The 22,718-nt window shown below is 41.7% G+C and overlaps 1 protein-coding gene across 1 annotated transcript in view; it reads left to right on the forward strand.

Annotated features, from left to right (window-relative positions):
• grin3a (glutamate receptor, ionotropic, N-methyl-D-aspartate 3A) overlaps positions 1-22,718 on the forward strand; it is a 40,792-nt gene extending 18,074 nt beyond the window's left edge. The window contains exons 3-10 of the mRNA XM_034547270.1: positions 2,840-3,509; positions 4,584-4,967; positions 5,443-5,588; positions 9,011-9,126; positions 10,423-10,574; positions 14,732-14,893; positions 15,237-15,307; positions 22,151-22,718. Of these exons, the coding sequence (XP_034403161.1) occupies positions 2,840-3,509; positions 4,584-4,967; positions 5,443-5,588; positions 9,011-9,126; positions 10,423-10,574; positions 14,732-14,893; positions 15,237-15,307; positions 22,151-22,718 (2,269 nt within the window). The remainder of the gene's footprint in view (positions 1-2,839; positions 3,510-4,583; positions 4,968-5,442; positions 5,589-9,010; positions 9,127-10,422; positions 10,575-14,731; positions 14,894-15,236; positions 15,308-22,150) is intronic.

Consider the following 22,718-nt stretch of genomic DNA (forward strand, 5'->3'; position numbering starts at 1 on the left):
AAAGTGGCCTAAATCAGCTTCAGGTGAGTTCAGATGCGAGTGGTCTGAATATAGCCTAAATCTACTCAGCATGAGCTTGGTGCTAGGCTCCAAACCTGACATCATTTTAAGGGTGTCCATTTGTGATTTCAGTGTTTATATATTTTTAATATCACGTGATACACCACCTTACTGCCACGGTTTGGAGAACAGTATATTCACAATCACATTATTTTTTTTTAAAGGCTCTTCAAAGCTCAGTGTTATGTCAAATGTATTTTCACCCAAATGCGTCAAATACCGCAGTTTAGTCGGTGCTCCTGAGCTTCACATGAATCTCTACGTGACCCTCTAGCCTTGGACGTGTCGGGGTCAGTTTCATGTATAATGTTTTTGTTTGAAATACATTTCTGTCTTTCACGGTTAGGTTTATAGGCAAAAAATGCATTTTGGGAAATTGAGTGCGATTGACGTTTACTTGACTGAGTAACAACCAACGTGACAAAATGTCTATGTTTACTTCACTGGACAAGAACAGCCGTCTCCTGGACAAAAGTCCTGTGCAAGAACACAAGTGTTAATTGCGATAATATAATAGTGAAAGTAATCGTCTTCAGCCAATTAGGATGAAGCCCGGTTGTAATGAGCACTCTGGAGTTCTGCTTATGTTAGTGGAGTGGCGTATAGAAAAGGGTCCATCAAATCTCAAACACTCTGGGGGGGGCACCACTTGACATTCACGATTTATGAGCGAGAGAAAGCATCCATGACTTTCCAAAAAGCAGCTTTCTGCTGCAGAATGAACTGTGACACTCGGCTCCCTTCATACGACTCTGTCTGAAACTGTAACATCACCTTCCACAAGTGATACGCACTAAAATCATATTCATGTCTTGACACAAAGTACTAACGACCATAATATGTGCCCTTTGCAATGCCAGGAATGTGCAAGAGCGTGTCACTTTCATTCAATCCAACGAGGGAAAAGACAGTCGCCAGGTAGATGTAACAGCTACAAGCTGCAGTGAAGACACTGACCTTCAGACCGACTAGTTGAGCTGTCAGGTCGACTTAACGCCAGTTAAAGATGGAGGAAAGTAGACAAGGTGGTGGAAAGGGGCTTTCTTTTCTTTTTTTTACAGTGAGAACACGAGAGAGACATTTTGATAAAAGGTCACGTCTTTCACACCATTACCACCTGAAGGCATATCAAAGCGGTGTGCATCGCCTTAAAGAGAACGGATGCCCACATTCTTTCCTACATCCAATCATATCCATTCCAGTGGATGAGTGAGTGTGAGAGTGTGTGTGCGTGTGTGTGTGTGTGTGTTTTTTCTCTTTGTGGGTGCGAGTGTGCTCCGATATCTGACACTCAGACGGCCAGTAGCATGGCTCAGTGAGAGAGATGGTGTGATCACTGGACCGTGGTCTGCCTTATCCTGTCACACACACACACACACACACACACACACTTTAGACAGCCACTGAGGCCACCTAGATAATACACCTCTCCGGTGCTGGTGTTACACTATTAAATTGGGATTTTTGTATAAACTAACCAAGGGTAAAATATAATTGTACATTTAAGCCTGTAAATCCTGCCGCTACAGAAATCCTTGGAAAAAGGTGTTTTTCTTACTGGCAATTGTAGTAAAACAGAAAGTCAGCAGAAAAAAAACTTATTCAGCAACTGTGCATCTTGCAGTTAACTTGACTTGCGAGCGTGAAGAAGATATGCTGTAAACATTGATACAAGACAAAATAGTGTATCAAAAGGATCTTACAACTTGAGTACCATGAGGGTCAATAACCATTGTATGTCCTCCAGAACAAGTGTTGCATTGCTTATTTGTATAAACGCCTGCAATGACTATTTCAATGTGCACAAAAGTCGGAAGTAGTGTAGCGTGATGTTGTCCCAGCACAGCAAAGCCTCTCTGGCAGCCGGCTGTGACGAGGGAGACTGCTGTGGGGTTTTAACTCATGACCCGACCTTTCAACATTTTAAACCGTGACCACCGGTGTTCCCGGATCTTTACCCAGCATGTTTCGAGTATCGAGGAGGATCATCTTTAACAATATCACACAGTCCTCATTGTTAAATTATCAAGGAACTGAAAGAGGTTTCCAAGGTCAAACATGTACTGTTGAGCTTGACATCCAAGTTAACATCTCTTTATTTATTTATTTATCCAAATATTCGTCATAGGTCATTTGAACCTCTATATTTCCTCAAGCAGGATATTTGGTGTTTTGTTAGCATTAACAAAGCCTAATGTGAAGTGAACCATCATTCTAATTATACATATGAAATTACAGCTAAATGAATTCAGTTTTTGAGGATCACTGTATGCAATTATTTCTGACACTTCCACTATTCTTTTTGGAAAAAAATGCTTTCGACCAAAGGGGTGGAAATATGGCCAAACCTGCTTCAGTGTGCCGCCCCTTGAACTGTTCTTTCTTTAATCAAATGAAAATTATAACATTTAACATTTAATTGAATTGGAACAGCAAAGATGAAGAGAAAAAAAAACGTTCTCATTCTGCAGTTAAAAAGGTAAATGTATTTTTAGGTAAGATTAAACAAATTATTAGTGGGCAACAGCAATAAACTGGCTTCTCTGTGCTCTGTCCATGGTACTGAAACCTTTCAACCCAGTCTCACCATCCAAGGAAGGAAACAGTACACTGATATACTGTTTGTATCCAGAGGCCAATTTAGACTTTAGAAAGACAAAAAAGGATCTTTTCTCTAATTCTGCTCTCCTCTTTCCTGCTCACCCTCTTTCCACCACTCTCCTCCCCCATCCCCCCACCCCCCTTTTCCCCTGTCATTGTTTTTCTGCATTCCCCTCAGATTTCTATCCAACACATCTTTTGAGGGTCAGACCGGTTTAATATCCAAAGACGCTCACAGCCAGAATGTCATCTCAGAGGCCCATCACTACATCTGGTCCCTCCAGCTGGATCCTTTAGGCCAGCCAACCTGGACCCGCCTGGGACGCTGGTGCAAGGGCAAAGTTCTGATGGACCGGCGGGCTTGGCCAAGCCATCCGGGGTCTGGGGGCGGAGGAGACTGGCGTCGATCTACACGGCTGCACATGCGGGTGGTAACGCTGGTGGAACACCCGTTTGTATTTACCCGAGAGGTGGACGGGGACGGGATGTGTCCCGCGGGCCAGCTGTGCCTCGACCCGCTCACCAATGAATCTTCGGTTTTGAAAGGATTTTTCAAGAACCTCGCAGGGCGTAACAGTTCTGTTCCCACGGACCTGAAGAAGTGTTGTTATGGTTACTGCGTTGATCTGCTGGAGAAGCTGGCAGAGGACATGGGCTTCACTTTCGATCTATATATCGTAGGCGACGGGAAGTACGGGGGGTTCAAGAATGGTCGCTGGACAGGATTGGTAGGGGATCTCCTCAGTGGCGCAGCCCACCTGGCAGTGACATCTTTTAGCATTAATTCGGCCAGAAGCCAAGTCATTGACTTCACTTCGCCCTTCTTCTCCACCAGCCTGGGAATTCTGGTGAGTACTGCACCTTCCTTTTTTCCTGACTCTTTGGCCCACGCTTCTCCGCTCTCTCCGTCAATGACCTTACCTCAACCCTCTCCGCTTGGTATGCGGGTGGTCAGTATCAATATAGCAGAGTTTTATTACTGCCAGCCCCAGGTTATTGGATTCTAATGCACTTCCCCGTGTAGGGCTGGAATGGAGAGGGTGCAGCTTTGTGTGGTGACCCTATTACTAACATTACTAGAGCTATACTCAGATGCTGACAGAAAGATGCCAGTGAGAGATATTCTGGGTAATTTTGTTTACAGCAGATGTCTTCTCATGTTATTCCCCCGAACAGCAGTGACTCAGACAGCACCTTTACCAGTAGATTTCCAGTTAATGTTTCAGTTCCTAGCTCAAATTGGTGAGACAAGCTTATGTTTAACCATGTAATGTCTGATGAGCTATTAAACAAACATGTTAACCCAACATAGCTATTCCGTTTCCAGTCTTAGCCCTACTTAATCCTCAGGACCAACACGTTTTCACTCCTAATGTGTCTAATACTCACGCTTGGTCCGTGGCCCTAAACTTCAAACTATGAGGCTCTTGGTCCTCTTCTAGCATCAGCTTTGTCGCTATAGTTACACCACAGACGGGCGTGTCAGTTTCCACTCGCTACATGCATAGTGTCTTTTCAAAATAGTGGAGCATAGTGTCTTCATAGAAGGTTCGGTTTAGTCAATAAAACCACTTACTTAGGTTTAGGAACAGCGTGGTTGACGTTAACGTGACCGAACTCGCATGACTAATGAGTGACAAAGCAGTCACATGACTGGTGACTACTGAAGTGTACTTTTAGTTTTGCACAGGAAACAGCTCTCTCCTTGACGGAAGTCCTTTTTGTTTAACCCCTCCACCTCCCCACTCAGCCTATGGACTATCTCTCTCTTCATAGCAGCTCAGCACTGTTATTTGACGAGTTGGGAGTGAGACCGGGTTGTCAAATCAGAAGCTATGTTAAGACATCAATGTCTCTTCTAACTTTTATAATATCATGTACAGTGTGAGGGCTTTTCTAATCCCGTCCGCCTCTCCGCTCAGGTTCGTACCCGCGACACAGCTGCACCCATCGGTGCCTTCATGTGGCCTCTCCACTGGTCCATGTGGCTCGGCATCTTCGTCTCCCTCCACGTCACCGCCGTCTTCCTCACCCTGTACGAGTGGCACAGCCCGTTTGGTATGACGCCTCGCGGACGCAACCGCGACCGGGTGTTCTCCTTCTCCTCGGCGCTCAACGTGTGCTACGCCATTCTCTTCGGGAGGACGGTGGCCATCAAGCCGCCGAAATGCTGGACGGGCCGCCTGCTGATGAACCTCTGGGCGATCTTCTGTCTGTTCTGCCTGTCCACCTACACGGCTAATCTTGCTGCCGTCATGGTCGGGGAGAAGACCTACGAACAACTGTCAGGGATACATGACCCAAAGGTCAGGAATGTGCAGCGCTGCAAATAACTGCAGATTCATGAATTTAAGTTTCCAGTGTCGGAGGATGAAGACTGTTCTTGTCTTTAAAAGTGTCCCTAATGTACATTTCATAAAACTGCAGACTGCATTGGGTAGCTTTTCTTCTGAATTGTAGAAGAGCTCTTCTTGTGAAGAGTGCAATCTTTAAACTTTAAGTCAGCAAATAGATTGTTTAATTAAACCACCTTTGTTAGAGCGATCATCATCATATGCTAATTCGTGTTTTCGGTCAACGCACCAAATCTATGAAGGGCATCGAGAATCAGAAAAGAGAAGAAAAGAAACAAAATCAGCATTTCAAAAAGGTGTCACGAGCTAAATCCAATTGAAAAGAGGAGGAGCAGACTGCAGTGAAAAATATCAATATTATTCAACATGTATGCTTTTTGAAGACGTTCGGAGGGTAACATCTGGGTTCATTTCTTCTTTCTCGCAGTTACACCATCCCTCTCAGGGATTCCGATTTGCCACGGTGAGAGAAAGCAGCGCGGAGGACTACCTCAAGAAGAGTTTCCCTGAGATGCACGAGTACATGAGAAGATACAACGTCCCGGCAACGCCAGATGGCATACATCATCTCAAGTAAGACGACTAGTCGTCACCGTCATCAGATATTCAGGTGGTTGAATGGGTGTTGCGTGTTCACGGAAAGTCCAAAATGCTCTCCACAACAAAAAACCCGCCTGTTTGCATTCAGATCTCACCCTCCTCCTCCGTCCCCTGCCGTTGCTGTCATCGTAAGCTGCTTCGACATTCAACCGGCATCCCCGTGGAGCAAAAGCAGAATACAGTGAGAGCAGGCAGCTGAATACAAGGCCCAGGCTGTGCAGGACACAATTTGAATGGATGAAACAAGATTTTTTTTCTTGCTAAGCTTGTAAAATTCTGATTAGAGGGTTCAAGGGAAAATGTCATCTTTAGAGAATTACAACTGGGGAACAAGACAGCAAACGAGTGTGCCGCAGTGCCACTTTGAATACCCTGAGCTTGGGGTACACTCGAATTGACCGGGCATTAGTTACCATGAACATAATCATATCGTATGCCATATCACGTTGTAGTGCAATGCATCTTCTGCACACTGCATTGACAGACTAAACCCTGTGTGGAGATTAAACTCAACATCCATGAATTGGCCCAAAACAAAACCTGCATGTCGGGGTTTGCTAAGCTTAAGTTACCTTTATACAGAGAACAAGTTGAAGGTGCTGTTCAGGTTGAAGAAAAAAAAAAGGCTGCAAAGCTGTTCCTGACATTTTATTGATTTACAAGAAGAGTTTTCAAATTTAATTTTGTTTTTTTTACCTTGAATTGTGACCATATCTTTTCATCGTGGTATATATGTTGCATATTATTATAGTAGCGTCTCAGTGTATCTCTCTGCCCTTCCATTGCCATTTTCCATCCATCCACCAGATGCCCTCCCTCCGTTCCTCATCACCTGACTGTCCCGCCCATCTACACACCTGCTCCCACTTGTCCTCATCAGCCCTGCAGCTTCCTTCCCATCCCGCTCTCACACCTGTTTCCACTTCCCCTCATCAGTCCCCTCACCCCCTGTGACAAGTAGCTACAACCCAGATGACTAAAAAAAAAGCACACTGCTTGTGGACACGTACCGAACTGTGGAGGTCTATTTGTAATCATCTCCCGGTTCTCCTGCCTGCACACTGTGCTCCAATGACCTTTTCAGCTTGATGAACATGTCTGTCAACTGAAATGGGGAGAAAAAAAACAAGCAACAACTTCTACCTGCAGCCCGTCTGCTACATAATTAGAGCGTTGTGAGAAACCGCACCGACTGGAGCGTTATCAGCCACCAGACAACTGGCTCGTGTGAATTTGGCTCGCTTATTAAAGTGGAAGAGGTGTTGGACATTCTGCTTTTTAATACGCCACACGAGCTCACACCGGAGACACACATTAGAGAGTTGTTTTTTTTTTAAGTAGGATCTAACATGTCTTACGAGGTGATGTGAAAGCTGTTGCCTGATCTACCTTCAGAGATCCAAAATGAATGGAACCGCCGTGTCGCACATCATTTTGCGTGAAGGAAAGTTCACACCGCAGACATGTGCCCCGTCACTCGTGCAGGTTTCTACCATCCAACATGCAAATACATAATTCCTTAAAGCGTTACGGCAGATGATCCAGGGAGGCATCTTTTTTTTTTTAATCACACTGTCTAGGTAAATGCTGGATGTCCAGGTAGTGCTCTGATCATAAATTACATACCATGCAGTACTATGGTTGTAATACCAAGGACATAAGCTGCAACCTCGTTCAACCTGTAATAATGAACAGCCAGCTCGTGGGTGGAAGATAGTTTCTGTCCCCGTTAACAAGCATAAAACAAAAAAGAATATCTAGAAGAAAAAAAAAGACTGCAGCATTTCGATCCCAGTAGGCTGTACCTGTCAGTAAAGAATTGATTCGTAAAAGCCGTGCTGTTGCAAATTAATATCTCAACTGTGTATAACAGACTGGGAGCAAGGAATCTGAGTAAATTGGCAGAAACTGGCAGACGGGCAGTTATTTTTACTGGAATGCAGCCAGTACAAGAGTTAGAAAAGACCACCGGCAAAAGGTTGTTCAGTGAATGTGGTACACTGCCCTCTGAAAAGCTCTATAAAGAAAAGAAATCATATGCACAGGCTTTATTGTTCTTATCGTTTTCGCCTTTTCACCCAATTACATTTTTTTGTATTTGTTTATTTAATAAGGGACAGTGCACATTAATATAAACATTTCTGATAATGTGCCAGAGTTAGCCAAGAGGCTATTTTTCATCTGTAGTCCCAAGAGGCAGATGTTATGAAACAAACCTAAACACATAAGATGACATATACAATGTACAAACAAGCAAAATAAAATAAGTGAGAACTATGTTAAAATGGACAGAATAAAAACATCCATGTCAGAGACACAAAACATAAAGAGTAAATTAAATATATAACCACAGACAGGTAAACAACAACAAAAGACATACATGCAGGTGGAGTGAATGGTCGACCAGCAAAGTCGAGACATACAGACCTAAAAACAGACAAATGACAGACAGACAGAGCAAAAGTCCAACAAGTTTCTTTATTTCTTCAACTTAACAAGATTAAATGAAGTGAAAGCATATAAAGTTTACATCTAGGATCTATCAAAAAAGACACAAACAAATAAAAAATATTTTTTGTTGAAAATGAGCCTAAGAGCCAGAGTAAGATGACAAAGCAAGCTTCTTTTAAGTTTGCGTCTCAGGAGTTTTTTTTTTTTTAAAGGTTAATTTTCCAGAGGGTTGTTTTAAAATGTCAATCCCAGAAAATCCCAGAAGATGTGAGATTTGTTTTAGCGCTATTGTTACATCTGTCACCACAGTGGATTTTTGACTGACTCCGGATGAGTCCGGGTCCATCTATCTGGTTGTTTGTCCAGCAATCCGTCAAAAACTTTTTCAAATGCCACTGATCAGATTGTCAAAAAGCTGAAGGGCAAAATTCAGGTCAACACTCTTATCTTTTGTTGTGTTCGCTAGTGTGCATCGACATGTTTAATTTGGTACAACATGTTGTGATTGATGAATGCCAAATAGTTGACTAGGGTAACAATTTGAACTAATAGACAGGCCCATGAAACTTCCCCACTTGATTACTCCCATTAAGGCCATTTTTTTTTGATTGTGTTGGAAGTTTTCTGAAATTGTATTCTTGAATATGCAAATGAGGCATGAATGCTAACTTTTGGTGAATGTAGGTCAAATCTACAGACTCAAATAGACAGAATAGTAAAATAAATACATGTTAAATTTGGATGTTTTCTTTTCCACTAATCTGAATCTGAAGACATTTTATTGCATGAAAAATATTGTTTTTTCTTACCTGTCGTGTCTCACCTTTTTAATATTAAAGCTGCGCCCTCACTATCTCAGTCAGGAACCCGTCATTGCACAAAATACACAAAACAAAAAGCATGACAAAATGTTGCTCCATCTGCTCCTTGCTGTGTGTTTACAGGGAGGACCCTCAGAGGCTGGATGCCTTCATCATGGACAAAGCTCTGCTGGACTACGAGGTCTCCATAGATGCAGACTGTAAAACACTAACAGTGGGGAAACCCTTTGCTATAGAAGGTAACACATGGCTGCTTATTATAAGACGAATAACGTACTTATTCAGGGTCATTCAAGAGAATATTCAAGTACTTCTAAGATTAACTCTAATACAGATCCCCACATAAACACTAAAACATCCTGATATGTTGCTATTTGTTTATTTCTAAAGCAGAAAAGGGGAACAACATCACAATGCATACAAGTCCAGCTGTGAAAGAGTTGATGAACTGGAAGGTGCTTAAACCATCTTGCTTTACCGTAACTTTCACTCTACTGTAATGTTGTATCCCTTTTTCTGCTTTACGTACCAAATTATGACAACATTTTCATTTTCACTATAACTTTAGAGTCTATTGTGTGGTAAAGTCTGTCCACGTGTGTCGATTTGCATATGTAGGTTAGGCCTATCATTCTTAATTTTGAAATGGAAATTCAAATTGTAAACTTTAAACTCCCTATTTCTACTAATGTATCGATAATCGAATTATGTCTTTTTTTCTCGTAACGGAAAACAGTCTTTTCTTTTTATTGCGTAGCTTCGTCCCATGTATTCTGTTACTCCCCAAGCTTATATTACACAAAGTAGTACTTTATGATTATGTGGGGCTTTCCCATCTTTTTGATTATGGTATAGATTGACGAACATCTTCACATTTAAATTAGTCGTTTGTCAGTACAGGAAAACAGTTACCCAGAAACCCTGATTAAATCTACATTTTAAGAGGTCGTCCTGCATGACTGCAGACAAACTGACCATGAGCATTTTAGGACAGCCCAGAATTCAACAATATCAATCACGAAACCTTTGCACAGTTAATCGTCTTGCTTTCAACAGCTTAGGTCGTCTACTGTCCGCCGTTAATCTCTGGTCCACTTAGCGAGCTCCTTCCTCCCACTGTGAAGACGTTCCCATGGTGCTCGCTTCCATTACAGGCCACCATAGTCCCAGATTCCAGTGTTGTTGTTAATTACTTAATGCACCCTTAAGCTTCGAGGATACAATACAAATCAATCAGTGTACTTCCTACCAAGTCGAGGTACTTCTGTAATTGGCTGTTACTGAATTCGTCACACTTCGCTGGCAGGCAAAGAAGAGATTTACTCACAACATGAAGTACCCGGATTGATGATGGTGCTTTCTGATAAGCACGGGTAAAATAAAAGATACCAAGACTCCCTCCTTTCTGATCAGTTGTTATGTCCCTTACTCTATTAAAGAATATAATGACACAGCATGAAGTTGAAGAAATATTGAAATAATTGTACTGCCGCGACACGTGAATAATTTCTGTGTGTGTGTCCGTCCATTGGCAGGCTATGGCATTGGCCTCCCTCAGAACTCTCCACTCACCTCCAACATCTCCGAGCTTGTTAGTCAGTACAAGTCCGATGGCTTCATGGACATGCTGCATGACAAATGGTACAAGGTCGTGCCCTGCGGGAAGCGCAGCTTTGCTGTGACGCAGGTAGGAACAGAACCGCCTTTTCTATACAACAGCAGCAAATGTATTGTTTTTTATGGTGACATTTAAGTACATGTTGAATTTTGCTATATTGTATCTTTCTATCTCCACACATGGATATTGCTAAAAAGCAAAGGGGTGTTTCAGTTGGTATCATAGCTTTAACTTCCTGCTAAGCATATACCAAAGAAATAGAAAAAACATAAAGCTGCCCTAATCAATATTATTATATGAACATTGAATCGAATGACTATTCATAATGTGAATAACGTTTCCCCCCAGGTCCACAACATTTTACAGTGTTGGCATCTTTCAGCTTATAGTTTTGGTTTTCCAGGCCACAATCTTTTTATTTGATTTCCTCTTCTCAGGCAGCCCTGTTTCCTAAAAAATATGGTCCCATAGAAAAAAAACTGCATTGTAAATTATGTTTTGAGGGAAACATATTTCATCGGGGAGTACGTAAGGCCAGCTCTTAGGAAACTGTTTGCTTATAGCCACAACCATTTCATAAGGAGATAATGCTTCACTTTTATGTTTACAGCTTGTACTGCTGCCCCAAGAGTAAAATATAGGTTTAACAAAATTACACCCTGTGGAATAGGGACCTATTCCTTTATCATAACAAATGTTGTTTATCTCTCTGGTTCGTCAGAATGACTTAAATTGATTTATTTCCAACAATTTCTTTGTACGGAAGAAGCTTTCTTCTCACTTATTCTCTGTCTTTACCCGTAACTTCTTTCCTTACTAATTGTCCCGGCTGTCAGAATACCGTCCCTGCACTGCCTCTACAACCTCCATGTACGGTGCTGGCTCCTCACTAATTCAGCGCCTGACCCTCCATCTACTCTCCGTGTCCCCATAACTTTGGTCCCAAACTGCCCCGCCCCCCTCGGTCCATTCTGTTTAATACCGAGCACTCGGCTCTCTTAGCAGCCCGTCCGTCTCTCCACCCAGCCGTGACTTTGGAATCCCCAAAAGTGTCTCCTCACTCGGTGCTGACTGCACACACTCCCTATTATCGAGCGGGAATGAAAAACTAATTTGCCCCATCGTCCCCTTGTGTTTGTACTCTGCTTTTTAATTATCTATTTGTCCTGCATGCAAAAGGCACAAAGCCCCCCCCCCCCCCCCTCCCCTTGCCGGTTGCTCGTTATGAAGTCTGATGAAGCAGCACTGTGTGCTGTTGAACGACAGCGTTACCTAAAGACCTAACGCATCACTGTAAATGCCCTTCTTCCGAGTCCCGTGGGAGCAGCAGAAGCAGCACACTGCAGTGCAACAGATTCAGTGTTTCTGAAGTGAGCCGTTTGCCACTGCGTAACAGCTGGACGTGTCGCAGATGATATCTGCAGCTGCAGACATTTAAATTGCTCCGTGTACATTTCATTTTGCAGCATCATGCCTCCACCTTCCTGCGCCGGCAGCAGAGAGAGAGAGAGAGCTGCTTGACCAGTATTGCATGCTGTTAAATAAGTTACATAGAATATGTATAATTCAATTAAATTGACCTGAATTGTGTGTCATTCGTTGGCAAAGTCACAACGTGCTGTCAAAATGAACACTGGACAACATCAGAGGGAAATAAGCAATATGAATTACTGACAAGGCTGGCTCAGTTTAGTCCTGCTCAGCATTTTTTGTTGTTGTTTTGCTATCTATTATTCCGATGAATGGCTACTACACCACGAAAAGCAAGCCTGGGTTTCTGAAGAGATGAGAAATGGGATGGATTGGCTTCGGCGAAGGCAGCCAAACTCTCTGGCATCCGTCCAGCTCCCTGTCACCCCGAAGAATTTGATCCCATTTGAAGTAATAAAATCAATACCAATGAATGACATATTATTCAATTACCTAACATTAGGACGGCCAAACTTAACATCACCCGGAAATAAATTGTGATCAAAGGGAGGAAAATTGTGAGCGTTATGTGTTTTATTGAAGTTATTCAGCGATTTTCTTTTTTGCAGCAACTCTGTGCAAATAACCCAATTTCTAAGTGGAGTTCTAAATTATAAGATCACTGTGAAAAATCATTGTTCCATATGGGTTGCATGCAGGGAAAAGAGGCAGGTGTGTGTGTGTGTGTGTGTGTGTGTGTGTGTGTGTGTGTGTGTGTGTGTGTGTGTGTGTGTGTGTGTGTGTGTGTGTGTGTGTGTGTGTGTTGCCAAAACACAACTTGGGAGAAGGGGCTTAAATGTGCTGATGGAAGCCAATAACTGTGAGGAGCGTTGCAGCTGGGTTGATGAACAATACCGTACACTGCATTTCACACACCGGAGCTAAGTATCAGATTAATCCCGTGTGTCCTTGTCTTGCTGTTAAAGGACACTACCACTGTATTCTTTGTTTCCTAAGTTGGAAATGTCTCCTCCAGCAGTCAGATGTGACACTCACTAGCGTCTGCATTGACTTCCCCTGAACCATCGGCTCCCAATTGACAATACAGCCAGCTCGCCAAGTCACAATATTGCAATGAGGAATTTAATCCATCATACATTTTTATTTTTTATTTTTTTTTAACCAGCGTGACTTTATAATGCAATCATTGCAGCCGCCGCTGTATCACAAGCTGCGGCATACTCAGCAGTAAAAAAGATTCAGAGAGCGTACTTCTGCCGGAACTGCAACACGCGCTTAATTAAGAAAAGTGTGATATCCCAATAGGAGATGCCACACTTGCTGGCCCAGGATTCATTTCTAAGAGGCTTCTCGATGGTGACGCATTCAGAATAGAATGAGTGCCAATTAAGATGTGAGGGGGGGGGACGTTTGATATCCCAGCAATGAGATGATCTGAGGGATTTTCAGGAAAACCAGGACAAATATAACCGTGAGTTAAAATTAAAACTCATGCTGTATTTTTCCAGGACAGGTAACTAAGAGAAGGTTATATCCTAATCCAGATGTCCATTTTTCCTTAAAAGGCAACGCTGAATTCAGTATTGTATGCAGGCATTGCAGTTTTCCTTTTAGTGACTCTGTAATGCTGTCGCTTGTTCAGTTATCACTGTTCCCTCTCATGGTGTTGTTGACTTCGGATAGGGTTTATAAACAGAGTTGAAAGCAAACCTGAGCAATATTCTCCTCTCGCTCATTTTCTGGTTCGAAACGTTGCAGTGATTGCAGTGTTTTTAAAGTCAAGTTATGGGGAAAAATTATTCACCATGCATTATGTCTGGCAATTCAGCGTTTTGTCTATGCGAGCTGTTTTTAATGGAATTTTGAAAAGAATGGCAGCCAATAACTCCCAGGAGGTCGGCCAGACTTGCTGTAATAGAGACAGTATAGTATATATATATATATATATATATATATATATATATATATATATACTTCTGAATGTGGTGAATACATCAACGGGTTCATTGATGTGAAATAATGGCCAAGAAAATTTAAAATACACTAATGCTATCATTAAAGTATTAGCCGGGGAAACAATTTAGCAAACACAAACCAAAAGCCACGACCGCTCCTGAATGCAACGTCTGCTCCTATAAGAAAAGGATACTTACACACACACACACACACAGTGTTAGCAATTATCTCAATTATTTTTTGTAAAACACAGAAAACCAATCAAAAGGTGGTAGCTGACAAATAGCAACATAAAACATGAAAATATCTTCACTTAATGGCCATTACAAGTGAGCGTCATTATCATGATGAATCCATTGAACTTTAACCACCAACGATATTTCTTACATTTGTACGACGTGGCTTGCATGCGACGCATAAACAGGAATTTCAAAATAAAGGGTTTGATTTTAAATGTTTAAAGGGGACATATTTCTTTTTCTAGTTTTCGTAGCTGTATTTTAGGTTTCCACTAGAACATGTTTACCTTATTTAATGTTACAAAAACACATTTTGTCTAACCCTCGGTCTTCAACACATGTTTAAATCTCTGTATTTGCTCTGTAAACAGTGGAGTAATGTCCCCCGGATCAACGAATGAAGTCACGCTTCTCCTTTCTTTGTTGACATAGCCAGGTGTGTCCCTTTGGTGCATGTGAGGATGCCCAACCGGCTACAACCCGGAATGTGTTCAGACAACCATCCGAAGAAGCTTTGCATCCCCGACCTCTTTGTATCCACGTCTCCTCCTTACTTCCCTCTGCCCACCTCTCTCGCTCTCTAACCCTGTGTCTCTCCAGACGCTGCAGATGGGCATAAAGCATTTCTCCGGCCTGTTTGTGATGCTGTGTGTGGGTGTGGCCTTATCGCTACTGACCACAGTAGCGGAATACATAGTGTACAAGCTGGTGATCCCGAGGGTCAAGGAGCCCCGCTTCAAATACTGGCTGCACACAAGTCAGGTAGGGAACTCGCACACAAATACACACATGTACAATACAGCGAAGCACCCTTTCAATGGAAAGGAACCACATTGCAATCACCAGAAGAAGTATTCTGACTATTTAAGTGAGTGAGTAGCTGTAACAGAATGTAAAGAAATAATGTAAACAAATGTATTTCTATACTTTGAAAGTGTGCTCACGAGTCTGTTCATATGTATTCCGAGGTGATATGTGTTCTTCTTACTTCTCTCTCAAACACACGTATACAAAACACACAAAGCATTTCATGTTCTCAATACACAACAGAATAATCCCAGAACAACTGATGCACGTGACAGTTAATGTGTTGCTTGTTTTCCAGAGATTACACCGGGCCCTCAACTCAGTCTTCACTGATGACAAACTGCCGACTGTTACCAAGCCTGAGAAGAGGTAATGTCCCCATCAGTGAAGGCTGGGCTCAATACAATTTCAGTTCAATCGAATGACTCCATCTCTGAAATATATTGAAAAATGATAATGAGATGGAGTATTTTTGGGGGGGGTGGGGGACCCATTCCCAAGGGATTGAAGTGAATATGAACTGAGCCCAGCTTTGTTGTAATTATTCATCACCCATTTAGTACATTTAGTTTTGACCTGAGGATGCAAGGACACATCAGAAACAGGCTCGCCACTGACAGTTGGCGGGTCATCATCAATCACGAGGTTTGATCCTCGGCGCCTTCTGTCCGCATGTCAAAGTATCCTTCACGGATACTTCACTGCTCCTGGTGCTGAGGATGGATGGAATATAGGAGGTTGAATTTCGTGCATGTATGTGACGTAAAATAAAGGCATGGGTAAGGGGCGGGCCATGCCCTGTAACTGTGATTGGCGCTTGCTGTTTTAGAGCTATGAGGCCAGTGATGTGACTGGGCCCCCAGTCAAAGCAGTCTAGAACCAGGCCTGCTCTGCACACAGGTGCCTTTAAACCACTTGTTCACCTACACTAAGCACAACAACTGTTTTCTTGATTATTTATCTTTTTTTAAAAATGTCCAGTGTTTCCACTCATATTGTTTTATACTCCAATAACATTTTCATAAAAACAGGTGAATGGAAACACACTTACTTTTCACATACTTTTATCACTAGAATATATCACATACATGAGTCCATGTGTTGCAACCCTTCGAAGCACAAAGCCAATTCTCCAAACCTCAACAGCCCATTATAAATAATGAGGCTGAGAATAAGTGACATCAATTAACATCCGCGTGGCAGTTAAGGGACGCGTTATTAATCAGAAACTAAATGAATTGTCAGTCTGTTGGAAGCTTATTATCTGAAAGTGAAATTGAGGAAATAAGCTCATGCTGACGTCACAGAACATTGTTTGGCTCAGTGGGTGAGAGAGGGAGATTTAGCAAATCACCAAAGCTTCTTTATGGTCAGTTTCAACGTCTTTTCAAATGTTGCACTGTTGCGATGTGGGTTTATTTGACTAATCTGGACAGCCATTTTGACACCGCTACAGTGCGTGTGCCATGGTGTCGTCTCTTTTTATTCACATTTGGTCATATTGCTTCCACGCCTCTGATGGGAGATTAAAAAGAACAACTCTCAAGCTTTTGCTGAGGGTTGTTCGGTCTGATTCTGCTGTCCTCTTCATTGCCAATCCCTACTTAGCAGCACACACGGAGGGCACTCTCAGGTGGAGCACTCCAAGTGGGGGGGATTAAATACACATAATAACTATGGACACGTGAGGGATGCCTGTGGTAATGAGGATAGATTACCTGCTGCATAATCAGGCTCATTCCATCAAGTTATTCTGCATCGGGCCTGCGCGCTGTTTACAATTCAGAAGTTATTACCGTCATTTTGTCATTGTGTCCTGCAGAAACATGGCGTGTCACATAAATGTCTGTTTTGCAAACACCAATACGGATGATCTTCTCATTCAAGTGGATGAGATCATGTGCCGTAAAAAAATGGCTGCAGCTGGGCGTCGGTCACATGGAAACACGAGCGCTGCATATTCACCTGTTTCATCAGCATTAAAAAGAAGGAGGCATTGTGTGACCAAAAGGAGCATATGGGTGAAAATTAATTTGACTAAACACGACCACTTAGGACGGAACCATAACGTAATGAATTTCCTACCTGCGCTAACGAGGATGTAGAAAAGCCCAAAGGCATCGGAGAAGTGTCTGAGAGGATGGGGAGTGGTGTCTGTAATAACACAAAACACACCGTGTCCAATTAAAATCTTGTGATTTTGTACCACACTGGGTGTTAAGGTCACGTAGCTCCATAGAAAAGACCTTTAACCCACACTAAAACATGATCATTTGTCACAGTTAACAATTCAACTGCGATACTGTCTTTAATTGAAATTAAATGTGGGATCATTGCTCCCACTGTTTACACTTATGTAAATGTAATATTTAAGTTAGCGTTGCTTACATTCAATTTTAAAGCAATTTTGCTGATGGCCTCAGGTCCATTTTCAAATACTTTATTTTTAATTTTTGGGTGTTTTCACGAGCTAACGTATTCAAAGCCGTGACTGTGTTGATTTGGAAACGTTTTTTTTTTTTTCTTTCTTTTTTAGCGTGCTTGTGATTCTGAGGGCACTTACAATTTCTCTCGAGTCAACGTTTCCGTGCCACCAGAGATACTCTGCAGTGCCGAAAATAATTGGGCAGGGATTGGGCTACCTCGTGTCAGTCCTGCTGTGTAACGCTTGTATCGCACACCATCACCCCAATTTGAGAGAATGGCAATCACGACATATATAAGAACTACCGTCTACCGCAAGAAGACTACATTCGGCATTCACGTTTTCACCCTCCATAAAAGGGGGTGGGGGGGGGGGGACCTGCTGGTGGGGAATTCAATATTTCGTTGAAGGACTTGTCAGCAGGGCGCATGTCTTTCTGCTACACCTCTGCCCTGCTCGTTGAAGGACGGCGTCCTTGTTCACTGTGCTACCAGCTGACAGATATCTGTACTGACAGATGTTCTGGGAAATACTGATCAGTGGTGAAATATTCCGCTCTTATTCCACGGCGTAAAGAACGAGATGTCCTCTTCACAAGCTGCTGCACTGGTTTGATGGGAGACCAAAACAAAAAAGTTGTTAGTAGCCTTGGATTCTGTATGCGTGTTCAAAGAACTCTGGATCAACAAGTAGGTTGCAAGGATGTGTGTAAAACCAGGGCTCAAGGAGAAAATCAACTTGTACATGAAAATGTAAATGAAATACCGGACACATTTTAATGAGGAGGAGCGACCGGATATCTCTGGAAATTATTTGGAGGAATCTGAGAACTTTTAAATGGAGGAGGGATCAGAAGAAAAGGAGCAGGAGAATAGCTCAACCCCAGCAGTTGAGAAAACTAAATGGTCTCTCTGTAAATGATGAAGAAATATTGCATCGTGTACACACAATGTGAAACAAAGAGCTCTATTTGCTGTCAAGTTAGATGAATGATGTCGCGGCGAAGACTGCAATAATCCGCATTACATCTGAACCCTTAAGTGTATTTCTTCTTTCACTACCCAGAAAGATAATGTGTAAAAGATGATGTGAAAGACATCCTTACAAAATAATTATTAGCCTTCCTTTCATCTGTTAAACACACTTCGCCAGCACCGTGTGGCGCACAGTTTCCTTTCAGAACTTGAGATCATTATTTCTTGTTGGAATCCATGACAGGCATTTCTTTGCTTTTTAGTTCTGACTAAAGGTTCTACTGATAATAAGAATCCTCTTTATTTGTGTTGCACTTTTCAGAGGAGCCACAAAGTGCTTCCAAATAGAATTAATTAAAAAGGAATACAACAAAAACAATGAACGCAAAGCAAAAAAATAAGAAAAAAAGGTCAAGATGTACCCCAGCCGTGTTTTCTCAAACATTGCGAAGGTTTTCATAACCATATTAAACAGAGTGTAATAACCCTTGTGTACCACAAGGGTTATTTTAATAATGTTGGTTATAATAAAAGGAAACACTTGTGAGAATACTTCAGATGTGTAAATATCTGCCTATATGATACTGGTTACGATTAAATGAAGATGGCACACAGCACAAATTAAAAAGTTTCAGGTTTTCCTTGTTAAAAGCACTTATTATTATGATTATCTCTTTAGAATGATGCAGCTGAAAGGTTTGACTTGGCAATGTGCCCAAAATGGGCATTTGGGCACATTGGGCGCCATCTGTGCCATTTGAGTCTTGTCATGTACCAGATTATATATCTCACTTTTATATTACTAATGAGGTTCAATACATGCAAATACAGCATAAAAAAACGGACCTTTTTATTTAACCAGACCTCTATATTTACCTATTCAAAAAAACATCACAAAAAATGTTGAACCAAAATGGAACGGATTTTATTTTAACAAACTGTAAACACTTATAACAATAAGAAATGTAAAAAAACTGGAAAAAATATGTGTGGAACCTTGTTCTGCTAGGACGTAGCTACGGGTCACTGGCAAGTGAGCTGACTTAAGGCGAATTATAAACATGATATTTGTGTTCTTATTTTAGTATTGTGTGAGTTGTGTTTCAAGCATTTGAAAATGGCTTACTAATTATTGTAGCTCATGTTTTGCTGTTTAATTTGATGTGACACATCATTAAATTATTTTGTGATTATTGTCCTGGTTATAACTGGTTATAACTGGTTAAAATGCATAAAACAAAAGGGCTGTGACAGACAGCTGTGATTATCTGACGACATTGCTAAATATTCTCTTCTATTGCAGCCATGATGTAAGCACATGGTGCATTCTTGTCAAAAGGTACACACATCACTTTGAGCTAAGATTCCTATTTCTATTCTTACATTCTCATCCTTTAGGTCTCTTTTGAAGTCAGGAGTATCTCAATAGATTCTACTTGTCCCTGTTTTTTTATCACTGATGAAAACACCTTTGATTCAGAGTTCTTCAGTTAGGCTTTAATTCATATGAAGTGAATCTCACTTCTCTTTATGTTTAGAAAAAGTGTCTTTATACATTGCCATAAATATACTATATGAATACTGCTATTGTTACTTTACCATTGGTGTGATTAGAATTTTGTGTAAACATTATTTTATTAACAAATAAATATTGTAAAGAGGATTATGTGGAAACCAAAATATACATATTTCCATAATAACTACATGTTTGGAATTATCTGGACAGAAGCTAGATCTGCCTACAGCAAAACATTTTCATTTTGTGGTGACTCATAAAAGTAAGGGCAAGGTATTTTCTCTCAACCCAACATGACTCCAGCCTTGTGTAATATTCAATCAATTCTGCCTTCTTCCTGTCAAACTTGATGTTGCAGGTGTTTTTCATGGCCAGTGCAATCAAAGGAATTGATATGTAACCAAGGACAACCATGGCTGACTGTTTGTTTAAGCTTTGGAACTTTAAAGCCTGAATGAAATAGCTAAAACTTTTGCTTTTCTTTTTTGTTTTGAAAGAGGGTGTATGGAAGAGGGTCTATAGAATAGAGTGTATGGAAGAGGCTGTTTGGAATAGAGTGTATGGAATAGGGTGTATTGAAGAGGGTGTATGGAATAGAGTGTATGGAATAGAGTGTATGGAATAGGGTGTATGGAATAGAGTGTATGGAATAGAGTGTATGGAATAGAGTGTATGGAATAGGGTGTATGGAATAGAGTGTATGGAATAGAGTGTATGGAAGAGGGTCTATGGAAGAGGGTCTATATAATAGAGTGTATGGAAGGGGCTGTATGGAATAGAGTGTATGGAATAAGGTGTATGGAATAGAGTGTATGGAATAGAGTGTATGGAATAGAGTGTATGGAATAGAGTGTATGGAAGAGGCTGTATGGAATAGGGTGTATGGAATAGAGTGTATGGAATAGAGTGTATGGAAGAGGCTGTATGGAATAGGGTGTATGGAATAGAGTGTATGGAATAGAGTGTATGGAATAGAGTGTATGGAATAGAGTGTATGGAAGAGGCTGTATGGAATAGAGTGTATGGAATAGGGTGTATGGAATAGAGTGTATGGAATAGAGTGTATGGAAGAGGCTGTATGGAATAGAGTGTATGGAATAGGGTGTATGGAATAGAGTGTATGGAATAGAGTGTATGGAAGAGGCTGTATGGAATAGAGTGTATGGAATAGGCTGTATGGAAGTTAGTGGATTGTTAGGGTCAATCCACTAATACACAAGGAGTGGACTGTATTACCACAAAATCAACAATCATATGGGCTACCAATTGGTGAATTATAATATTATTAATACATTTGATTTGTATGGCACTTCAAAGGGTACTCAAAGGCACTTTCCATGGTAAGAACAGAAACAATAAAAGCAACTTCAATATAAGCAAGGCAGATAGATGACATTCATCATCAAATCTATTGAGATTATGTTAACCAGAAATGATTCTGATTGAAACAAGACTAAAGCTTGTTTATACCCACACGAGACACTGTGGCGCAGGCCTCAGGAACGCAGAGGGGTGTACAACTAAATATTCTGTTAAGAAGCTAGACGTCAACATAGGATACTGGCAAACCACCATGGACCAAACTTGCCACTCCTCAATGCCGAGGAGGAATTATAATTACTGGTATCTGTCAACTCATGAAATATTCATGGCCATACTTTATTGCCTTTTAAAATTCCTGGACAAATTATTCAACATTTTGTAACAACAAATGTATTATAATTTCAAAAAGGTTGAACGGCTGAATATCCTGTTAAGTATTTTGATAAGCTCCCAAGATATTTTCTCAAATGGAGAGATCTTCTGTTTTTAAAGCATTTTTTCTATTGTTATTCACATTCCTATAAAAAAAAATCCTGAGACATAACGTGTGAGGATAGCATAGTAAAAATTAATTTATTGTTTTACCTCTTACCATAATGGGACATTTTGCGAGACCACTTGTACTGTGCTCTTGGCAAGCATCCACGGTGGTTAAATTCCTCCCAGAATCTCGACGTGAGCCTTTTACACAATAATGTCTGGAACTTTCCTACACAGCAGTTTCGGGAAATCTGTCTTCACTTTATATTCTTGATCAAATTCTGTTTCTTCCTATATTGCAAAGTGTCATACAACACGCATAGAATTATACTGTGTGCGCAGCCGCAATTAAGTGTAAGCTTCATTCATCTGTGTGTCTTGGGGAGTGATGCAATCTGAGCCACTGGCTTTACATTCAGCCTGGAAAGATGGGATCAGATGATACGCAATCTCCCACAACCTGATATTTCTCTATGTATCCGTCTTATCTCCAGGTGCAACGAGGGAAACAACCAGTCAGCATCTTGGAATCCTGCAGAGTCCTCTCACTGCAACAGGCGTAGGGTCCTTCTACAAGAGATGCAGAATGACCTGGAGCGCCCATCCTTCCAGGAGCTGCCTTCACCACCATCCCCATCTTCCCTGCCTCATCCCCACTCTCTTCCCCTAATGGAGAAACACCCACCCATAGTAACCAACTCTAACGGTCGCTCTGACCAGTTAGGGCGGGGGTTGGGCCAAGTCCTGGGGCCAGGGCAGGGGGGCTCCGGGCAGGGCCTAACGCGCTTAGGGGCGGGCGACTGCGGCCCCGGCCTTGGTGTGGGCCGGAACCCACTGGTTCAGGAGCTGTCAGAACTGGAAGGTAAAATCCTCGTAATCAAGCAGCAGTTGCAGACGGCTATGAGGAGGAAGCGAGAGCTAGAACAGTACCAATCAGAAAACCAGCAAGCAAACCAGACTGAATCCAGTCAGCCCACGACGCACCAGTCTAACCAGTTTGTTCAGTATACCCAGTCCCACCAGCAGACTAACCAACACACAAACACACTCCCGGAGTTATGA

The sequence above is a fragment of the Cyclopterus lumpus genome, chromosome 12 (assembly GCF_009769545.1).
Source record: "Cyclopterus lumpus isolate fCycLum1 chromosome 12, fCycLum1.pri, whole genome shotgun sequence".
NCBI lineage: Eukaryota > Metazoa > Chordata > Actinopteri > Perciformes > Cyclopteridae > Cyclopterus > Cyclopterus lumpus.